At 50.3% G+C, this 15188-nt stretch overlaps 1 protein-coding gene across 1 annotated transcript in view; it reads right to left on the reverse strand.

Annotated features, from left to right (window-relative positions):
• Positions 1-15188, reverse strand: part of MTCL2 (microtubule crosslinking factor 2) — a gene marked incomplete at both ends in the record, with an annotated part of 59242 nt that overhangs the window by 33872 nt on the left and 10182 nt on the right. The window contains one exon of the mRNA XM_084247967.1: positions 5431-5655. Coding sequence (XP_084104093.1) covers positions 5431-5655 — 225 coding nt within the window. The remainder of the gene's footprint in view (positions 1-5430; positions 5656-15188) is intronic.

Here is a 15188-nt window from a genome sequence, read left to right on the forward strand (position 1 = left end):
TGTGGGGCAGAGAGCCCAGCACCCTGTGCCTGCCAGTCTCGGAAATGGCCATGGTACCTCCTCCCTGCCGGAAGGGAAGAGGGCCCTCCCCGGCTCTGCCCTCTGCCTGGGCCCAGGCCCAGCTCGGCACAGACCCCTTGGCAGAGTGTGAGACAGGCCAGGAAAAACAACAACCAGAAAGGAAATTCAGCCCTGCCCCTCCGCCTATGTTGCCCACTGTGTCTTTCTGCCCCGAAGATACCCAAGGAGAGCCAGGAGCTGGCCCAGAGGCCCCTCCCTCGGCCCCAGGACCACTAAACCTTTCTCACCCATACAATGCAGTAAGCATTCCCTCCCTAACAGAACAAGGACTATTCACTGAGGAAAGCGAGACTGCAGCCTGAGTCCAACACTCACTGGATTTGTGACCCAAGATGAAGTTATTTAACCACTGGAAGTCTCAGTTTGGTCATCAGCAAAGGGGATTCACAGAGCTGCTCACAGGGCTGCTGTGAGGAATAGATGACAGTGCTCATCCCTGGGGGTAGGACTGGTGGGGCACAGAGATCAGACCCCAGACTATGCTCCTGGGCTCCTTCACATCTCTGTTCCAGCAGCAGTGCAGGGCCTGGCACACACTAAATGCCTAATAAATGCTTGCTGGATGAGCAAACACCCCAACAAGTGAAAAGGGAAGGAGATGAAGGAGTGAATGACTAAAACATGAGGAACTGCACCCTCTCGTCACCCGCGCCAGCGCTGCTCAGGGAGTACTACATATCTGACTGGGTGAGGAACAGGTTACACTGGGGTTCACGAATGACTACAGGCATTTCATCCCTTTCATGGGTCCCCAGTCCCCTTTGGCATCATTCTCCATGGGATCTCCTTTCTCATTAGTCCCCACCCCAGAGGGCTGCCACGTCAAGACAGTCCAACTTCAGGGTCTCCCTGGTGGCACAAGTCTCAGCATTATGAAGCAGTCAGCAGCCACCACAGCATGATTTGGATTCCCGGCCAGGGAGCAATCCACATGGTGCAGCAGACCTCTCTTGTCTTGCCTGCTGCTCCCCTCAGCAGTGTATTTCAGTCAATCTGCTTGTTCTGTTCCCTACTCTATCTCTGGTGAATCCTCTCCCCTGCACCTCTGGCCTGTACCCCAGTTCTTGTATGCATAAATAAATAAATCTAAAAAAACAAAGCCCAACTGCAGACAGTTTACAGAATTCCAATTTGGACAAGAAAACCCTAGTCTCAGATCTGCAAGGGTCTCTCTGCCACCAGAGGAGGACCACAGGAGCAAAAAGCATGCTGGCCTGGAGGGCAGGAGCTTACCCCCTAGGCCTGGGCTTGCTGTTCCTTCCACTTGCTGAGCATCGCTGGGGCCCCCCTGGGCTGTGAGAACAGCTGACTTATAGACCCCACTGTCACATCCCCAGCACTCACCATGTGCTTTTCATCCCCTCAGGAAGTGCTTTGATTATTTATCCCCATTCTGAGGCTCAGGAAGGAAAGGTCACTTGCCCAAGATCATACAGCTCAAGTTCACAGAGTCAGGAAGCTACAGGAGCAAGATTTGAAATAAGGTGGGTCAATTCTAAAGTCTTGCTCTTGACCTGACCTGCTGTTGGCCTGGAGCTTGAAGACACACTGCAGTAGTATCTATAAGAGATGCAGTCATAAGTGCATCGGGCTCCTGTGTCAGGTGCTCACAGGGCTCCACTTGCTTGTCTCACTTGATCCCATCACAATCTTCCCAACTACTCCCAAGGTAGGGGGCTGAGAGTCTAGAGATGGTCAAGCAGCTGCAGCTTCCGGAAACCAGGGCAAATCCCCAAAGCACAAACAAATGTGCTCAGCCATGAGGTCACTGTTTACAGCGCTGGAGGCTGGCTCCTGCCAAATGCAACCAGCAGCCTCCAGGCCACGGCTCCTCTGCTCAAAGGGCCCCTCAGTCATGGGTCTCAGGGTGTCCCTGTCACTCTGAATACTTAGGGAGGGGGATGGGCACTCTCACTGAGGAACAGCCTTCCCGGGCAGCCTTGGGCTATGTGGCTGAATCCTCCCAGGAAACCCCAAAGGGTGGGAATGTTATCGCCATTTTACAGTTGAGGAAACTGAGGCTCAAAGAGACTATGGCTGGGTTACAAATGGGAGGCATCCCCACCCAGGTCACCCAAGAATTGAACCCAAAGCCAGAAATTTTTCCAGCAACACTGGATAGGAAAGGAAATATTTTATTGGTGTGTTCATGCTTTGGCTCCCACAGGAGGCCCTGTTGGGGGGGGGGGGGCCTGAGAATCTGCATTGTGAACAAGCCCTCCAGGTGAGGGCAGTGAGGTTGAGACTCTGACCTCCCCTTACCCACCTGTGCCCCAGCCACTTGGTTCTCTTGAGCAATAGCAACACCACAACAAACATCTCATTTGTTGAGTGCATGTCCATGTCAGTCTCTGTGCTTAGTGCTCGCTAGCTGAATTATCTCATTCTATCCTCACAGAAATCTCTATAGGTGGGGACTTTTTCTCAGAGATATTGTTAGGGGAAAAAGGATGTCCCAAAGCAAATTCCATATAGGCTTTGTGGACTCCACCCCCACCCCAGGTCAAAGCCAAAGACACTGGGAACTCCAAATCCCATCACCACCAAAGGGAAGGTGGCTGGGACCTGAGGGTGGGGTTAAGCAGCCAGGTGGATATAAAAGGCAGACATGTGGGCTTTGGGGGACCCCATTTTGGCTCTCCACCAGCTCGCAGCATCAGGCCAGCTCTGAGAGTGACTTTGGGTTTCCAGGTCGTCGGATCGGGTAGGACGCATTAAAGACTATTTCCCTATTTTCTCCCTGAGTTGTACATTTTCCTTATTTCCTTTCCTCTTGTAAATAAACTTTTTATTAACCTTTTTGTGTGTGTCTGTAGTAGAGTATTCATAAGTCCCTTTAAAGCACGTGGGTGAGGACCCACAGCCAGGAACCCGTTTAATATCGGGGTTGCTCTATAACAATATGAAGGAGCTTACCCAAGGTCACATAGCAAGCAAGTGGCAGAGCAGGTCTCTGGCCCCCTGCTCCTGCTCTCCCAGCCATGCCGGGCAAGATTCCTGACGTGTGAAGACCAGCAAGGAGAGAGGGAGCCTGGAAGGCGGACCAATGCCTAAGGTTTCATTCATGGCGCCCTTACCAATAGCTTATCCGCTGGATAAAACTGTAACAGGGTGGCCCCCAGGAAAGGGGGAGGTTCCAGGTTCCCTGCCCCACCTAAATGGAGGGGGGAGCTGAGCAGGAAGAGAAGAAGCTGCAGAGGAGACTGAGGAAGGAAGGAAGGAAGCAGGATGGAGCCAGAAGGAGACCTGGAGGAGGCGCATGGAGCCTAGAAACACGTGACGAAACTGCGCTTGCCTTTTGGTCGTGGACTGGGTGACGCAGATGTGGGTGAGACCCGTGGGGAGGTGACAATGGCAGCATTTATCTTGATTTTGATTTTGCTCTTTTCCTTCGGGGCTTGTCTGGTTGTTTCTGACCCTTTTCTGTGGGTCCCCACTGGAAGGTGCTTTAGACTTGTGGCAGGCTTTGGGGCCTTGCTCTGGGCCAATCCCATTTGGATGGACTTTTACCCAAGAGGGGACAGGTAACTTTGGGTGCTTCATTTAGAAACTAGATTCTTTGCCTTTCCTGTATTGTTTCCTAATTGTATTAAAGTTTCTTCCCATTAAAGTCTCATGTTTTGTGTTAATGCAGCGGATGGCAGAACCCATATAGAACAGGCAGGTTTGCGGGGTTTGGGCTGCCCCTCTCCCTGCCCTGTAACAAAACCACTGGTTCTACAAAGTCCTTAAGATTATTCAGCTGGTCTAAACCACGCTTTTAACAGAAGGCAAAAATGCCCAAGAGGTGGAGGACATGGGCCAAGAAGCTGGTAGAGCAAGTAAAGGTCCTCAGGGCTACCTTCCTAGGCAGCACCACACTGGGCCCAGCAGCTCTCCCAAGCAATGCCAGGGCAGTCAGAATTCTAAGACCTCCAAAAATGCCCCAGAAAATCTCCAGCACAAGGGGCAAAGCATGGTGTCCAGAGGCCTCCAGCCCAGGCAAGTCTGCATGAGCTCAGTGCTCCAGCTGCAGGGGCAGGCAGAGGAGAAAGGGAACAGGCAAGGTTGATGCTGATTGGCTAGTTCAAATCCCAACAGAAGGGGCTGTTCCCCTCCTTCCAGACTGTGGAGAATCCCCCTCCCCCAACACACTCACACACCAGCTGCTTTCTGCTCCTCCCACAGAGGCCCCGGCAGCCCAGCTGGGCCAGGCTGCTCTAGGCGGCTTCTCAGAGTCCCAGCCCCAAGTCTCCAATTACCTGGGCCCACAACACTCAATTAGTCTGAGCTCCCAGGGCCTTTCCTCACCCACAACCTCTGCCCCCATCTAATGATTAGAATTTGAATATTTGTGTAACCATTTCTCCCAGGAGCTGCCCTCTCAGGCAGAGGTGCACTTTGGACTTGGAGACCTTTCTAAGCTAGATGTCTCCATCTGTACAACAGACGTACCATCCCTCTGTGCACATTCAAGACAACAGGCATGCAAAAATCTGTGTGGGCACCACTCACTGTTAGCCTCCCCAGGCACATTCAGGGCCCCTTCCTCAACATTCCTCCTTCACCTCCTGTCTCAGGCCCACCACTTCCTCAGGCCTCAGCTCAGAAGTCTCCTGAGGGTTGCGCCAAGCCCCCATTCCCAGTTCCTACACCCCCTCATCACACTGGGTTGAGGTCTGTGGACCAGAGCGCCACCAAGTTCTCACATCCCTACCAGGGCTTACACAGACAGCTTGGCCTGTTCTCCAACCCATCCCTCCGGCGAGGCTGAGTTGGTGAGGGCAGGCAGTGAGACAGGAGGGCTGATGAGCCTGAGTTCTGCCAGCCACAAGCTGAGTGCCATGTGACCCTGGATGGGCACTTCCTTTCTCTGACTCTCACTGCTGAGTACTTACCGTAACATTTACCTATGTGATTTCATTAAATCTATCCTCAGAGAATCCTGTGAGGCAGGGGCTGGCTGCTGTTATACCATCTTACTGATGAGGAAACTGAAATTTAGTAACTTGCTCAAAATCATAAAATTAGGCCATATTGGAGGCAAAATTTAAACCAGCCAAATCTCGCTCCCTATTCTCACAATAAAGAAACCTCCATGGAACTGTGCAGGGGCAGCTCAGGGTCCAGCTCAGGTGTGTGATTGATATCAAAAAGTAGCTGCTATTAATAGCATTTATATTATGGTATCACTTTGGGACATCCCTGGTAGAAGGCTTGTACGTTCACCAGGGATCCCCATTTTACAAATGGGGAAGCTGAGGCACAAAGTAGTATAACTTCCCCAAGGACACACAGGGGGTCCTGGGCTGGCTTGGCCCCACCTCCCAACAAGGACACCTCTATGGGTTAGGGGAGGTCCTGGCTCACCTTGACATCCTGCTCCAGGCCACGGATGAGCTCACCGTCCACCTGGCCAGTCTGAGCGGCGCGGAGACTGCGGCGCTCGGCCTTGCGTAGCCGGTACTGCAAGATGCGACAGGTCTTGCTGGCCTGATCCAGCTGCTGTCGCAGTTCCTGCAACTGATACACGTCCTCCTCCATATAGACGTCCCGCATCTCCAGCATCTCTGCCCGCAGCTCCTCGATCTCATCCTGCAGAGGGAAGGAACTGTCAGGTAATCGGGCCCGTGACAGTGGTCAGGGTCCACACCCAACACTGTCCTAGGCACCACAGGGCTTGGGTGAGGTAGGCTGGATAATGGACCCTCCAAGGATGACCCATCCTAATTTTAAAAATCTGTTAATAATTTTATCTTATGATGCAAAGTGACTTTGCAAATGTGATTAAGTTTAGGATGTAGCAATTGGGAGACTATTCTGAGCTATCTGGGTGAGACCAAAGCAATCACCAGCATGCAGAGAAGAGGGAGGAAAGGGGTGATAAGGAAAGGCCAAGCCCCGAGGAAGGCCGGTGGCCTCTAGAAACTGGAAAAGTGAATGGATTCTCCCCCTAGAGCCTTCACAAGGAATGTAGCCCAGACAACACTTGATTTCCAGATTTCTGACCTCTGGAACTGTAAGATTATGATCTGGGAGTTTTTTTTAAGTCATTCAACTTGTGGTCATTTGTGACAGCAGCAATAGGAGACTAATATACTGGGAAAACAAGAGTGGTTGCCTCAACAAGTATTGTTGAGCTTGTGATGGTGCAGGCACACAAAAGTGACACCATGTAGCTTCTGCATGGAGCCTGAGTTTCAGTGGGGAGAGGAACAGTAAACCAACACATTTTAAAACTTCATTACTGTTAAGAGCTGTGACGACAAAAAACAAAAACCCTGGTCATATGATAGAAGGAAGGAAGGAAGGAAGAAGGACATGGTCAGGGAGGCCATCTCTAAAGAAGGGACATTTGAGCTGAGGCAAAAAGGAACATCCATGCAGAGAGCAAGCCACGGAGATGATTCCAGACAGAGGGAACAGTGCGTGCAAAGGCACAGAGGCAAGAAAGAGCTTGGCAAGTCAAGTCACAGCAAACAGCCAGAGCCACTATGGGTAGGTTGAAACAAATAGGGCTTGGCATGCAGAGTCTGGAAGAACTGAATAGAGTCTCGGTTTGGGTTTTAAGCGAGGGGGTTGGAAGGTGACCTCACTTCCTCAGAATAGCTCTTGCCACCTCTGTCACCAGCTCCAATGTCCCTCATTTCCCCTTTGCAGCACATCTGCAATTCTTTATTTAAGTTTGTCTCCCAGAGAGACCATGACTGCTGGTAGACATGGTTATCCCCATATCTACCTTGCTACATCCCCCACACCCAGCACAAGGCCTAGCATCCTATAGGCTCCTAACAAATACTAACTGAAAGTGTGAATATCTGTCTAGTTAGTTAACAACCACAAAGATGTAGCAATGTGAAACAATCATTTGACTCAAAGTGAAAGGGATGATTGAGGAAACCAGCAGGAGTGGATAATTGCTGTGTCAGTTAACAAGTGTGAAAACTGAGTCACAAATGGGAATAACAATATTGCTTTTAGTGTCACTGAATAGACTAAATAAGACTGTGCACTAAAAGAGAAACTGAGTCACAGGGGGTGAATGACATGCCAAAGATATCCCTAAGGAGTCAGAGAAACACATAAGGACAGGTGTGATGTGAGCTGGTTGAATCCAAGGAGCCAAAAAGCCCTCTGCAGGTCCTGGTGAGGGGCCACAGCTGGGTTCATCAATCTTCAGGGCCTCTCTTTCCCCAAAAAACATAAGCAGGCCAGTTTAATTCAGGGTACCTGCCAGGCCAGCCCTTACTATAAAGGTTTACTAAAGTCTTTACATACACTTACTGACTCATGGGACTATTTCTCAAATGGTTCTGAGCTCAGGAGTGAAACAGAGACATCTGCTTCTTCCAACCTAACATATACTGTACTGTTTCCACTGTGAACTGAAGGTTTTGATCCCCACGTGCCACAGCTTCTCTCACAGGGGTCTGTTCAGTGGCTCCCAATGTGGATGATTCTGCCTGCACTAGCTGCCAAGAAGTGGTCACCTTACCAGGACCCCCTCATCCCAATATACCCACAGACTCTCCACCCCAATATACCCTCAGACTTGCCACCCCATCACCATGCCGAGTGGACAGGACTAAAAGTAGAAGAGGAGGAAGTGGGACAGTCACTGATCACACCAGTTAAAGAAATGAGGAAGTAAGGAGCCCACGCACCATTTCAGATTAAGGAAGCAAAAGGAAACAGCACTCAGCAAGCACAGGCCAGAAGGCTAAATGCAAGCTAAGACAGCCCCTAGATAGACTTGTGCTCGAATGCTACACTAGAACCTCAGCTATTCTCTCCACAGATATACACAGAACCTGTGATGGTTGCAGATGCAGTGGTCTCAGTGGACCGAAAGCTCAGGATGAGCCAACGGGAAAGTACAGGGGACACACAAGCTCACAATGCTGGGCTACATTAACAGATGTATGACATTTAGGTCAGGGGAGGTGACATTTATTTACTTAGGGCTACAGAACACTATAGTATTTGGGAGAACTGCTTTTTTTTTTAACTTTTAAATATTTTTTTCTGTTTAAAAAGGCAAATGTAATCATAGAGACAGTTTTGAAACATAAATCAGGGCCTCCCTGGTGTTGCAAGGGGTTAAGTCTCAGCACTATGAAGCTATCAGCAATTCAATGCCCAGCCAGGGAGGTGACCCACACGGAGCAGCAGACCTCTCTTGACTTGCCCGCTACTCCCCTCAGCAGTGTATTCCAGTGGATCCGCTTGTTCTGCCCCCACTCTGTCTCTGGTGAATCCTCTCATCCCCCTACCTCTGACTTATACTCCAGTTCTTGCATGCATAAATAAAGGAAATAAATCTTTAAAAAAAAAGAAAAGAAAATATAAATCACACAAAACTCCTCCATTTGGTCCTGAATCACAGCGACTCTCAAAGTCTGGCCCCTGACTAGCACATTAATATCACTATGGAACTTAGAAATCCCCTCACCCCTACCAAGACCTATTGAATCAGAAACTGGGGATAGGCTCCCCAAATGATTCTAATACAGGATGTTTCCACCCAGTCAGTTTCCCTAAAAGGGTAAAATTCATGTGCCTCAGTACAAGTCCTCACCCCAGGGCCCAACTCTGAGCAGGGGCTCAATAAACATCTATTGAGCAAGTGCATGAATGACTGACTTTCTCACACGCGCAGCTGTCTCCCCAGGGCCTGTCCTTCTCCAGCCAGGATGTTGCATTCATGCCAGCTCCATCTCTTCTTGGTGGCCAAGGGGGCCCAGGCCCCTTGAGGGTATTTCCAGCTGCGAGCAGAATGCGGGTCAGCCCCTCCTGGCACGGTCCACGTGAGAGGGCGAGCCCACAAAGACCAGCTTGTGGCCTGCACAGTTCGGGGGAGTCCACTGTGATGTGGGCAGCAGAAGCTGGTGAATGGAGGACTCAGCCAGGCACTGACTTGCCCTTCGTGGGGGCAGGGAAAGGAGCTGATAGGACATGAGGAGGGGACCCTGCTTTACTCTGGAAGCTCTCAGACTTTACTGAGTCTCAGTCCTGCAGCCTTCTCCCCAATCACATGCCCAAAGTTCTCCAGTGACTGTCTGACCCCATTGAGGGGTCTAGAGGTGGCCAAGAGTCAGCTGGGGGAATGGGAACTGGCTGGGGGATGGGAACTCGTAGGGGGAAGGGCTTGGGGTAGGAAGCTCAGGCTCACCAACTCCTTCAAAGACAGCCTTGCTGAGCCTCTCCCCACTGCCAGATTCCCACCAGGCTGAATGTGGAGAAGGATTCAGCAGCCTAGTGGCTCCATGGCAAGGTGGTCAGTGACTCCTCCCAACATCGCTGGGGAAACCCCAAACTTCACTGCAGGCAGGAAAAGAGCACACTATCCAGCAGTGCCCAACTCAGAGTCTGAGGGGCCCCCAATTCTCAGCTCCACAGTGAGAAAGGCTGGCTGAAAGAAGCCGAAGAAGGTGTCCTGGCCAGGCTTGACCTGCCAGCCCCTCCACACCCATTCTCCAGCCACTGTCAAGTTCACAACACTTGCCCTTGAAGTCTAACCTGATTATTTAACCCAAACAGAACATGGGGAGTGGAAGGAGGAGGGTAAGGGGCAGGAGAAGGGTACCTACATGCTGCCAGGGCAATCAGCTTCTTCTTTTTTTTTTTTTTTTTTAAATTTTTTTTTTTTTTTAATAGAGGCATGCTTTATTTATTTGTTTGCTGGTTTGTTTGTTTGTTTTGTTTATACATGCACTGGGTACAGTCAGAAGCGCGGGAGGGTGAGAGAATTCACCAGAGCCAGAGCGGGGAGCAGAGCAGGCAGAAGGACCGAAGTACACTGCTGAGGGGAGCAGCGGGCGGCAGGAGAGGTCTGCGCGCCATGTGGGACCCTCCTCCGGTGGCCGGGGAGCAGCCGGGGATCGAACCGGCGCCGCAGAGGCCGCGGGCAGCTTCGCAACCCAGCGCTCAACCGCTGCGCCACCGGGGAGGCCCAGCTTCTTCTTTTACAGAAAATGTTTGTTTTGCTCTGGCTACCAAAGTAATGCCTGTTTATTGGAGAAAATTTGGAGGGGAAAGTAGATGGCAATCTCCTTAACTAGTTCCCACTGGCTTCTGTATTAGGTACAAATCACTTACCCTGATACCCGAGTCGCCCCTGGTCTCCCCACTCCTGTCTTGCCCCTGCTCTTGCACCCTCCGTTCCTTCATCCAGATAAGCCATGAATTACTATATAGCTGTCACCTATTGGGAGGCTCACTAATTACCTCACTCCACCTATGCACAATATGTGCTTGACCCTTTGATAATCTGATCCTCTTACCAACCATGGGAGCTAAGGACTGAAATGTTCCCATTTGTAGATGAAAAAACTGAGGCTCAAAGTCTCCCAGAGTTGCTCAAGCAAGGAATGGTGGGGATGGAATCCAAACAGGCCCTGTGAAACAGCCAGCGCATCTTAACTATGTGTTCTACTCGCAGGTTTGCTCAGGCATCTCTGCTATCATGGGCTTTGCCAGGCTAAGTCCTAATTATCTCATCCTTCCAGAAAACCCCCTCCTCCCCCAATCTGATTCAAACCCCACATTCCGAACTCTATTCATCTCTTGTACTAACAATTTTCAGTTATTTTCAAGTCTGTCTTCCCCAGGGGAGACAGGTGCTGGATTTGGCCCCTGTTTGGTCTCCACATTGCCCAGGACAGGGCACGGTCTGGAGCATGCACCCACCCTGTCTATGTGGATGAATAATGAAAGGATAAGTATGGCTTCTGCTACCTGGTCTTTCTCCGCAGCCCATGGCGGGCAGGCTTTCCTGATCCCTGCCTCACACCAGCTGCAGAGTTAGAGGGAGCCTGGGCAGCTCCAAAGCTGGTGTCAGGACCTCATGCCACCCCAAGAGGGCAGGCAGGGTGTATCTACCCAAGGAAACTCCTGCTTATCTATCCATCCCTGCCCACAAAGTGCACCTTGGTCCACTGCCACCCCGGTGACCCATGAGAGGCTGCTTCCTGCAGCCTCTCAGAGGCAGACCTGCTCCCTGCAATGGATTAGTTCCCAGGAACCCTGGGGGAATTGTCCAGGAAGAGTCCCTTGGTCCATGTTGGGCCAGAAAGCCAAACATGAGCTCACAATACTACTAATAATAGCAAAAGCTTGCACGGCAGCAAGGGCTTCACAGTTTACAATGACATTCCATCTAAATCATCTCATGGATCCTCAGAGAAGGCCATAGGCAGGCAGGACAGAAATCACCATCCCTGTTCTAGAACCACAGAGAAACAGGGAGGGTGGTGCACTGTGCCCCAGGTGAAAGATTTTGGATTTCAGGCTATTTGGAATTCAGGAAGCCCATGAATTTGGATGGAAAGAAATATCACATCTTTATTTTCACTAGCGTCTATCCTGGACAAGCCACAGTTGAATTAGCAGTACCTGTGTCTTTGCACCAAAAGAAACCACAGGTATTTTCACATCATGTAGCAGCTGTAGAAATGTCAAAATATTGTTTACACTCATCAGCACTGAGAAATTACAGTAGTTATTAGACCTGCCACAAGATCCTGTGAGTTGACAAACATACATATTACTATAGGATAATTTAAAAATAAATTTTGACTTTTCAATACATTTGTATTTTAATACATTTGGTTTACTTTGCATTTTATTTTAAACTTTTACAAACATCACTCTGGAGGCCTCCCTGGTGGCACAAGGGGTTAAGTCACAACACTATGAAGCTATCCACAGCACTGCAGCACGAGTTCTATCCCTGGCCAGGGAGTTGACCCATATGGCGCAGCAGACCTCTCCTGTCTCACCTGCTGCTCCCCTCAGCAGTGTATTTCAGTCAATCTGCCTATTCTGCTCCCCGCTCTGTCTCTGGTGGATCCTCTCTCACCTCCCCACCCACCCATCTGGCCTGCACCTCAGCTCTTGTATACATGGATAAATAAATCTTTTTTAAAAATTTAAATAAACAAACAAATAAATAACAACATTACTCTGAAAGTTATTCTCAGCAGAAATCTAAAGGGATCCCTGATCTCTGTTCTCTTCAGAGCTACCCCAGACCCTTGCTCTTCATCATGAAGGCATAAAGCAGGAAAAGAAGAGCTTTTAAATGTTCCAAGAAAGAATGCTTTCTGCAGAAAATTTACACAAATATAAGATGATTAATCTCCGTACAAAGAGGACAGAAGGAGGAAGCTTAGATCAGGGTCCACTGGAACACTAGCACGTGGCTCTCCATGCCCGGATCTGATGAGATTGGTTGGTAGAAGATAAATTGTGACTGACCTGTGGGGCTGAAGATGTAACTGACCAAACATGAGGCCCCTCTGCAGAAACAGAAGTGTTAATGGGTCTGCTGAACCCTGCAATAGTCCCTAGCTGACCATGAGGGGACAGGAAGGGAACCAGAAAGATAGGAGGTTCCTGAAGGTAGGAGGAAGAAACCTCACACCAGCCACCCAGGAAGACTGTTCCAGAGCAGAGGCCCCTGACTGCCTCTAATCCGAGAGTCAGCCTCCAAGGGGCTAGGAATTTCTCAGCATTTCTGGGGAACTTTGATATGGGCTGCGCAAACCACATTCTAGAAACCCTGGTCAAGAGAAAGAAGATGGCTCCTCAGCCCATCCAGCTCCCAAGGGACTGTACTGCCTGGGCCTTTTTCTACTAGGTAACGGCCAGCCACCACCTTACATCTCTACCTCAAATGCCACCTCTACCAAGAAGACCCCCTGGCTGCCCCAGGACACAGATCTTTTGTTTGAACAATTAGTGGTAGGCCAGATTCATCATGAAATTATTGGATTTGGGCCTCCCCGGTGGCGCAGCGGTTGAGCGCTGGGTTGCGAAGCTGCCTGCGGCCTCTGCGGCGCCGGTTCGATCCCCGGCTGCTCCCAGACCACCGGAGGAGGGTCCCACATGGCACGCAGACCTCTCCTGCCGCCCGCTGCTCCCCTCAGCAGTGTACTTTGGTCCTTCTGCCTGCTCTGCTCCCCGCTCTGGCTCTGGTGAATTCTCTCACCCTCCCGCGCTTCTGACTGTACCCAGTGCATGTACAAACAAACAAACAAATAAATAAATAAATAAACAAACAAGCCTCTATTTAAAAAAAAAAAAGAAATTATTGGATTTAATCCTCATGGCAAGACAGTTGCTCCCCACTAATTTGTTTCCACTTAGTACAAGGAGTGATTTTTTTTTTAACTGCATTTCTCCCATCTAAAATCCTCCAATGATCACCAAAACTTGGAAACAATCCAAATGTCCTTCAACTGGTAATGGATAAAGTGGTACATCCATATTATGGAATACTACTCAGCAACAAAAAAGGAACTGCTAATACCAGCAACAGCATCAGTGGAGCCAAAATGCATTAAGCTAAGTAAAGGAAGCCAAACTACATAGTGTCTGAGTCCATTTATATGACATTCTGGAAAAGGCAGGGCCATAGGGATGGAACAGATCAGGGGTTATCAGGGACCGAGGAAGAAGGGAGGAACTGACTACAAAGGAGAAACTGGGGAAGGCCGGTGGTGGAACTGTATATTTGTGAAAACTCATTTTACTATGAAAATTACTTGCCCTAAAAGCAGGACAAAAGCCTGACAACTGGGGCTTCCCTGGTGATGCAGGGGTTAAAGTCTCAGGTCTATCAAGCTATCACCAGCCACTGCGGCATGAGTTCGATCCCCAGTCAGGGAGTTAACCCACATGGCACAGCAGACCTCTCCTGTCTCGCCCGCTGCTCCCCTCAACAGTGTATTTCTGTCAATCCGCCTGTTCTCCTGCCCCTCTCTCTCTGGTGAATCTCTTACCTCCCAAACTTCAGGCCTCCACCCCAGCTCTTAAATGCGTGCACACACACACACACAAAGTCCGACCACTGTCCACCTCTCCATCTTCATCACCTCCTACTCCTCTCATTGGTTATACTTCAGCCACTTAGGTCTTCTCCCAGCAGTCAAAAGACATCTTACACATCCTACCGCCAAGCCTCTATACCTGCCCTTCCCTCTGCAACTCCCTGCATACATCTTGGTATTACTGGTTCCCCCTCCTACTTGAGGCCTCCACTTAAATGCCACCTCCTCCGAGAAACCTTCCAGAGTCCTCGCAGCCTGTTATAGCCATCTCAAACCTGTGTTTCTTTCATGGAATGTAATCATAGGCTCATCTGGGATACTAATTGTTTTACTTATGGTCTGTTTACTTGTGAATGTTGGTCTCTACCACTAGAATGTCAGGGCATCAGGAGGGCGGAGCCCAGAACAGTGACTGGAAAACAAAGAAATAGCTCAATAGATAGCTGCCTGATGATTACATGGGCCTAAGGTGACCATCCTGTTCCACTTCCCTGCATAAAATCGCTTCTAGTCAGTACTGCTGTGTATAAATCTAATTTCCTGACCCTGTTAAGTTAATGTCCATGGAAGCTTCAGATCCCAGTGGTGGGTCTCAAATCCCAGTCTACTAACTCCCGGTCTGCATCTCTGCCAGATTCCAAACCTCATCCACTTACATCACTTCCTCCCCAAGTTCCAGGGACCCAGTGGGCTGATGGGCAAATAGACCCAGGAAGAGAGATCTGAGCCGAGGGACCCAGAGTTTTCTCTCCCCAAGACGGCAACCACTTACAGAGAAACAGGAGCCTTTGCTGGCCCGCCTTCTCCCACATCACCCTGACCACCGTGGTCCCTCCCTTGGGCCAAAGCCCGGGCTGCCTTCCCATCTGCCACCCTGGCTCTGGCCTGCAGGGTGGGCCAGCAGTGGCCACAAAGGCGGTATGCCAGCCCCCCAGAGAGACCAGGGCAGCCATCTGCTGTCCCTTCTGCCCACCCCCCCGGGATCTGTCAAGGTTCCAGATGAGATCATTGCACTTGGACCCCAAGGACAGCAGAAGGCTCTGCAAAGCTCCATTTCCCCTCCAGTTTAATAACAGAGACTCTGGGCGTAGCAGCAGGGGGAAGGAAACCCACAGACTCCAAGGGATACTGGAGCCTAGAGAGGGCCTGGAAGCACCCCATAGTCCCCCCAGAGGTCCAGAGTTGACCAGGGAGGGACTCTGGGCTCCTGCCTCCCAATCCAGACCTTGGCCTCCTTGGGTTGAAGCTGGGCTCTAGTTGTGGGGAAGTCAGAGAAGCAGGCCAGCATACCTAGCC

This window comes from Talpa europaea (assembly GCF_964194135.1).
Source record: "Talpa europaea genome assembly, chromosome: 11".
Classification (NCBI taxonomy): domain Eukaryota; kingdom Metazoa; phylum Chordata; class Mammalia; order Eulipotyphla; family Talpidae; genus Talpa; species Talpa europaea.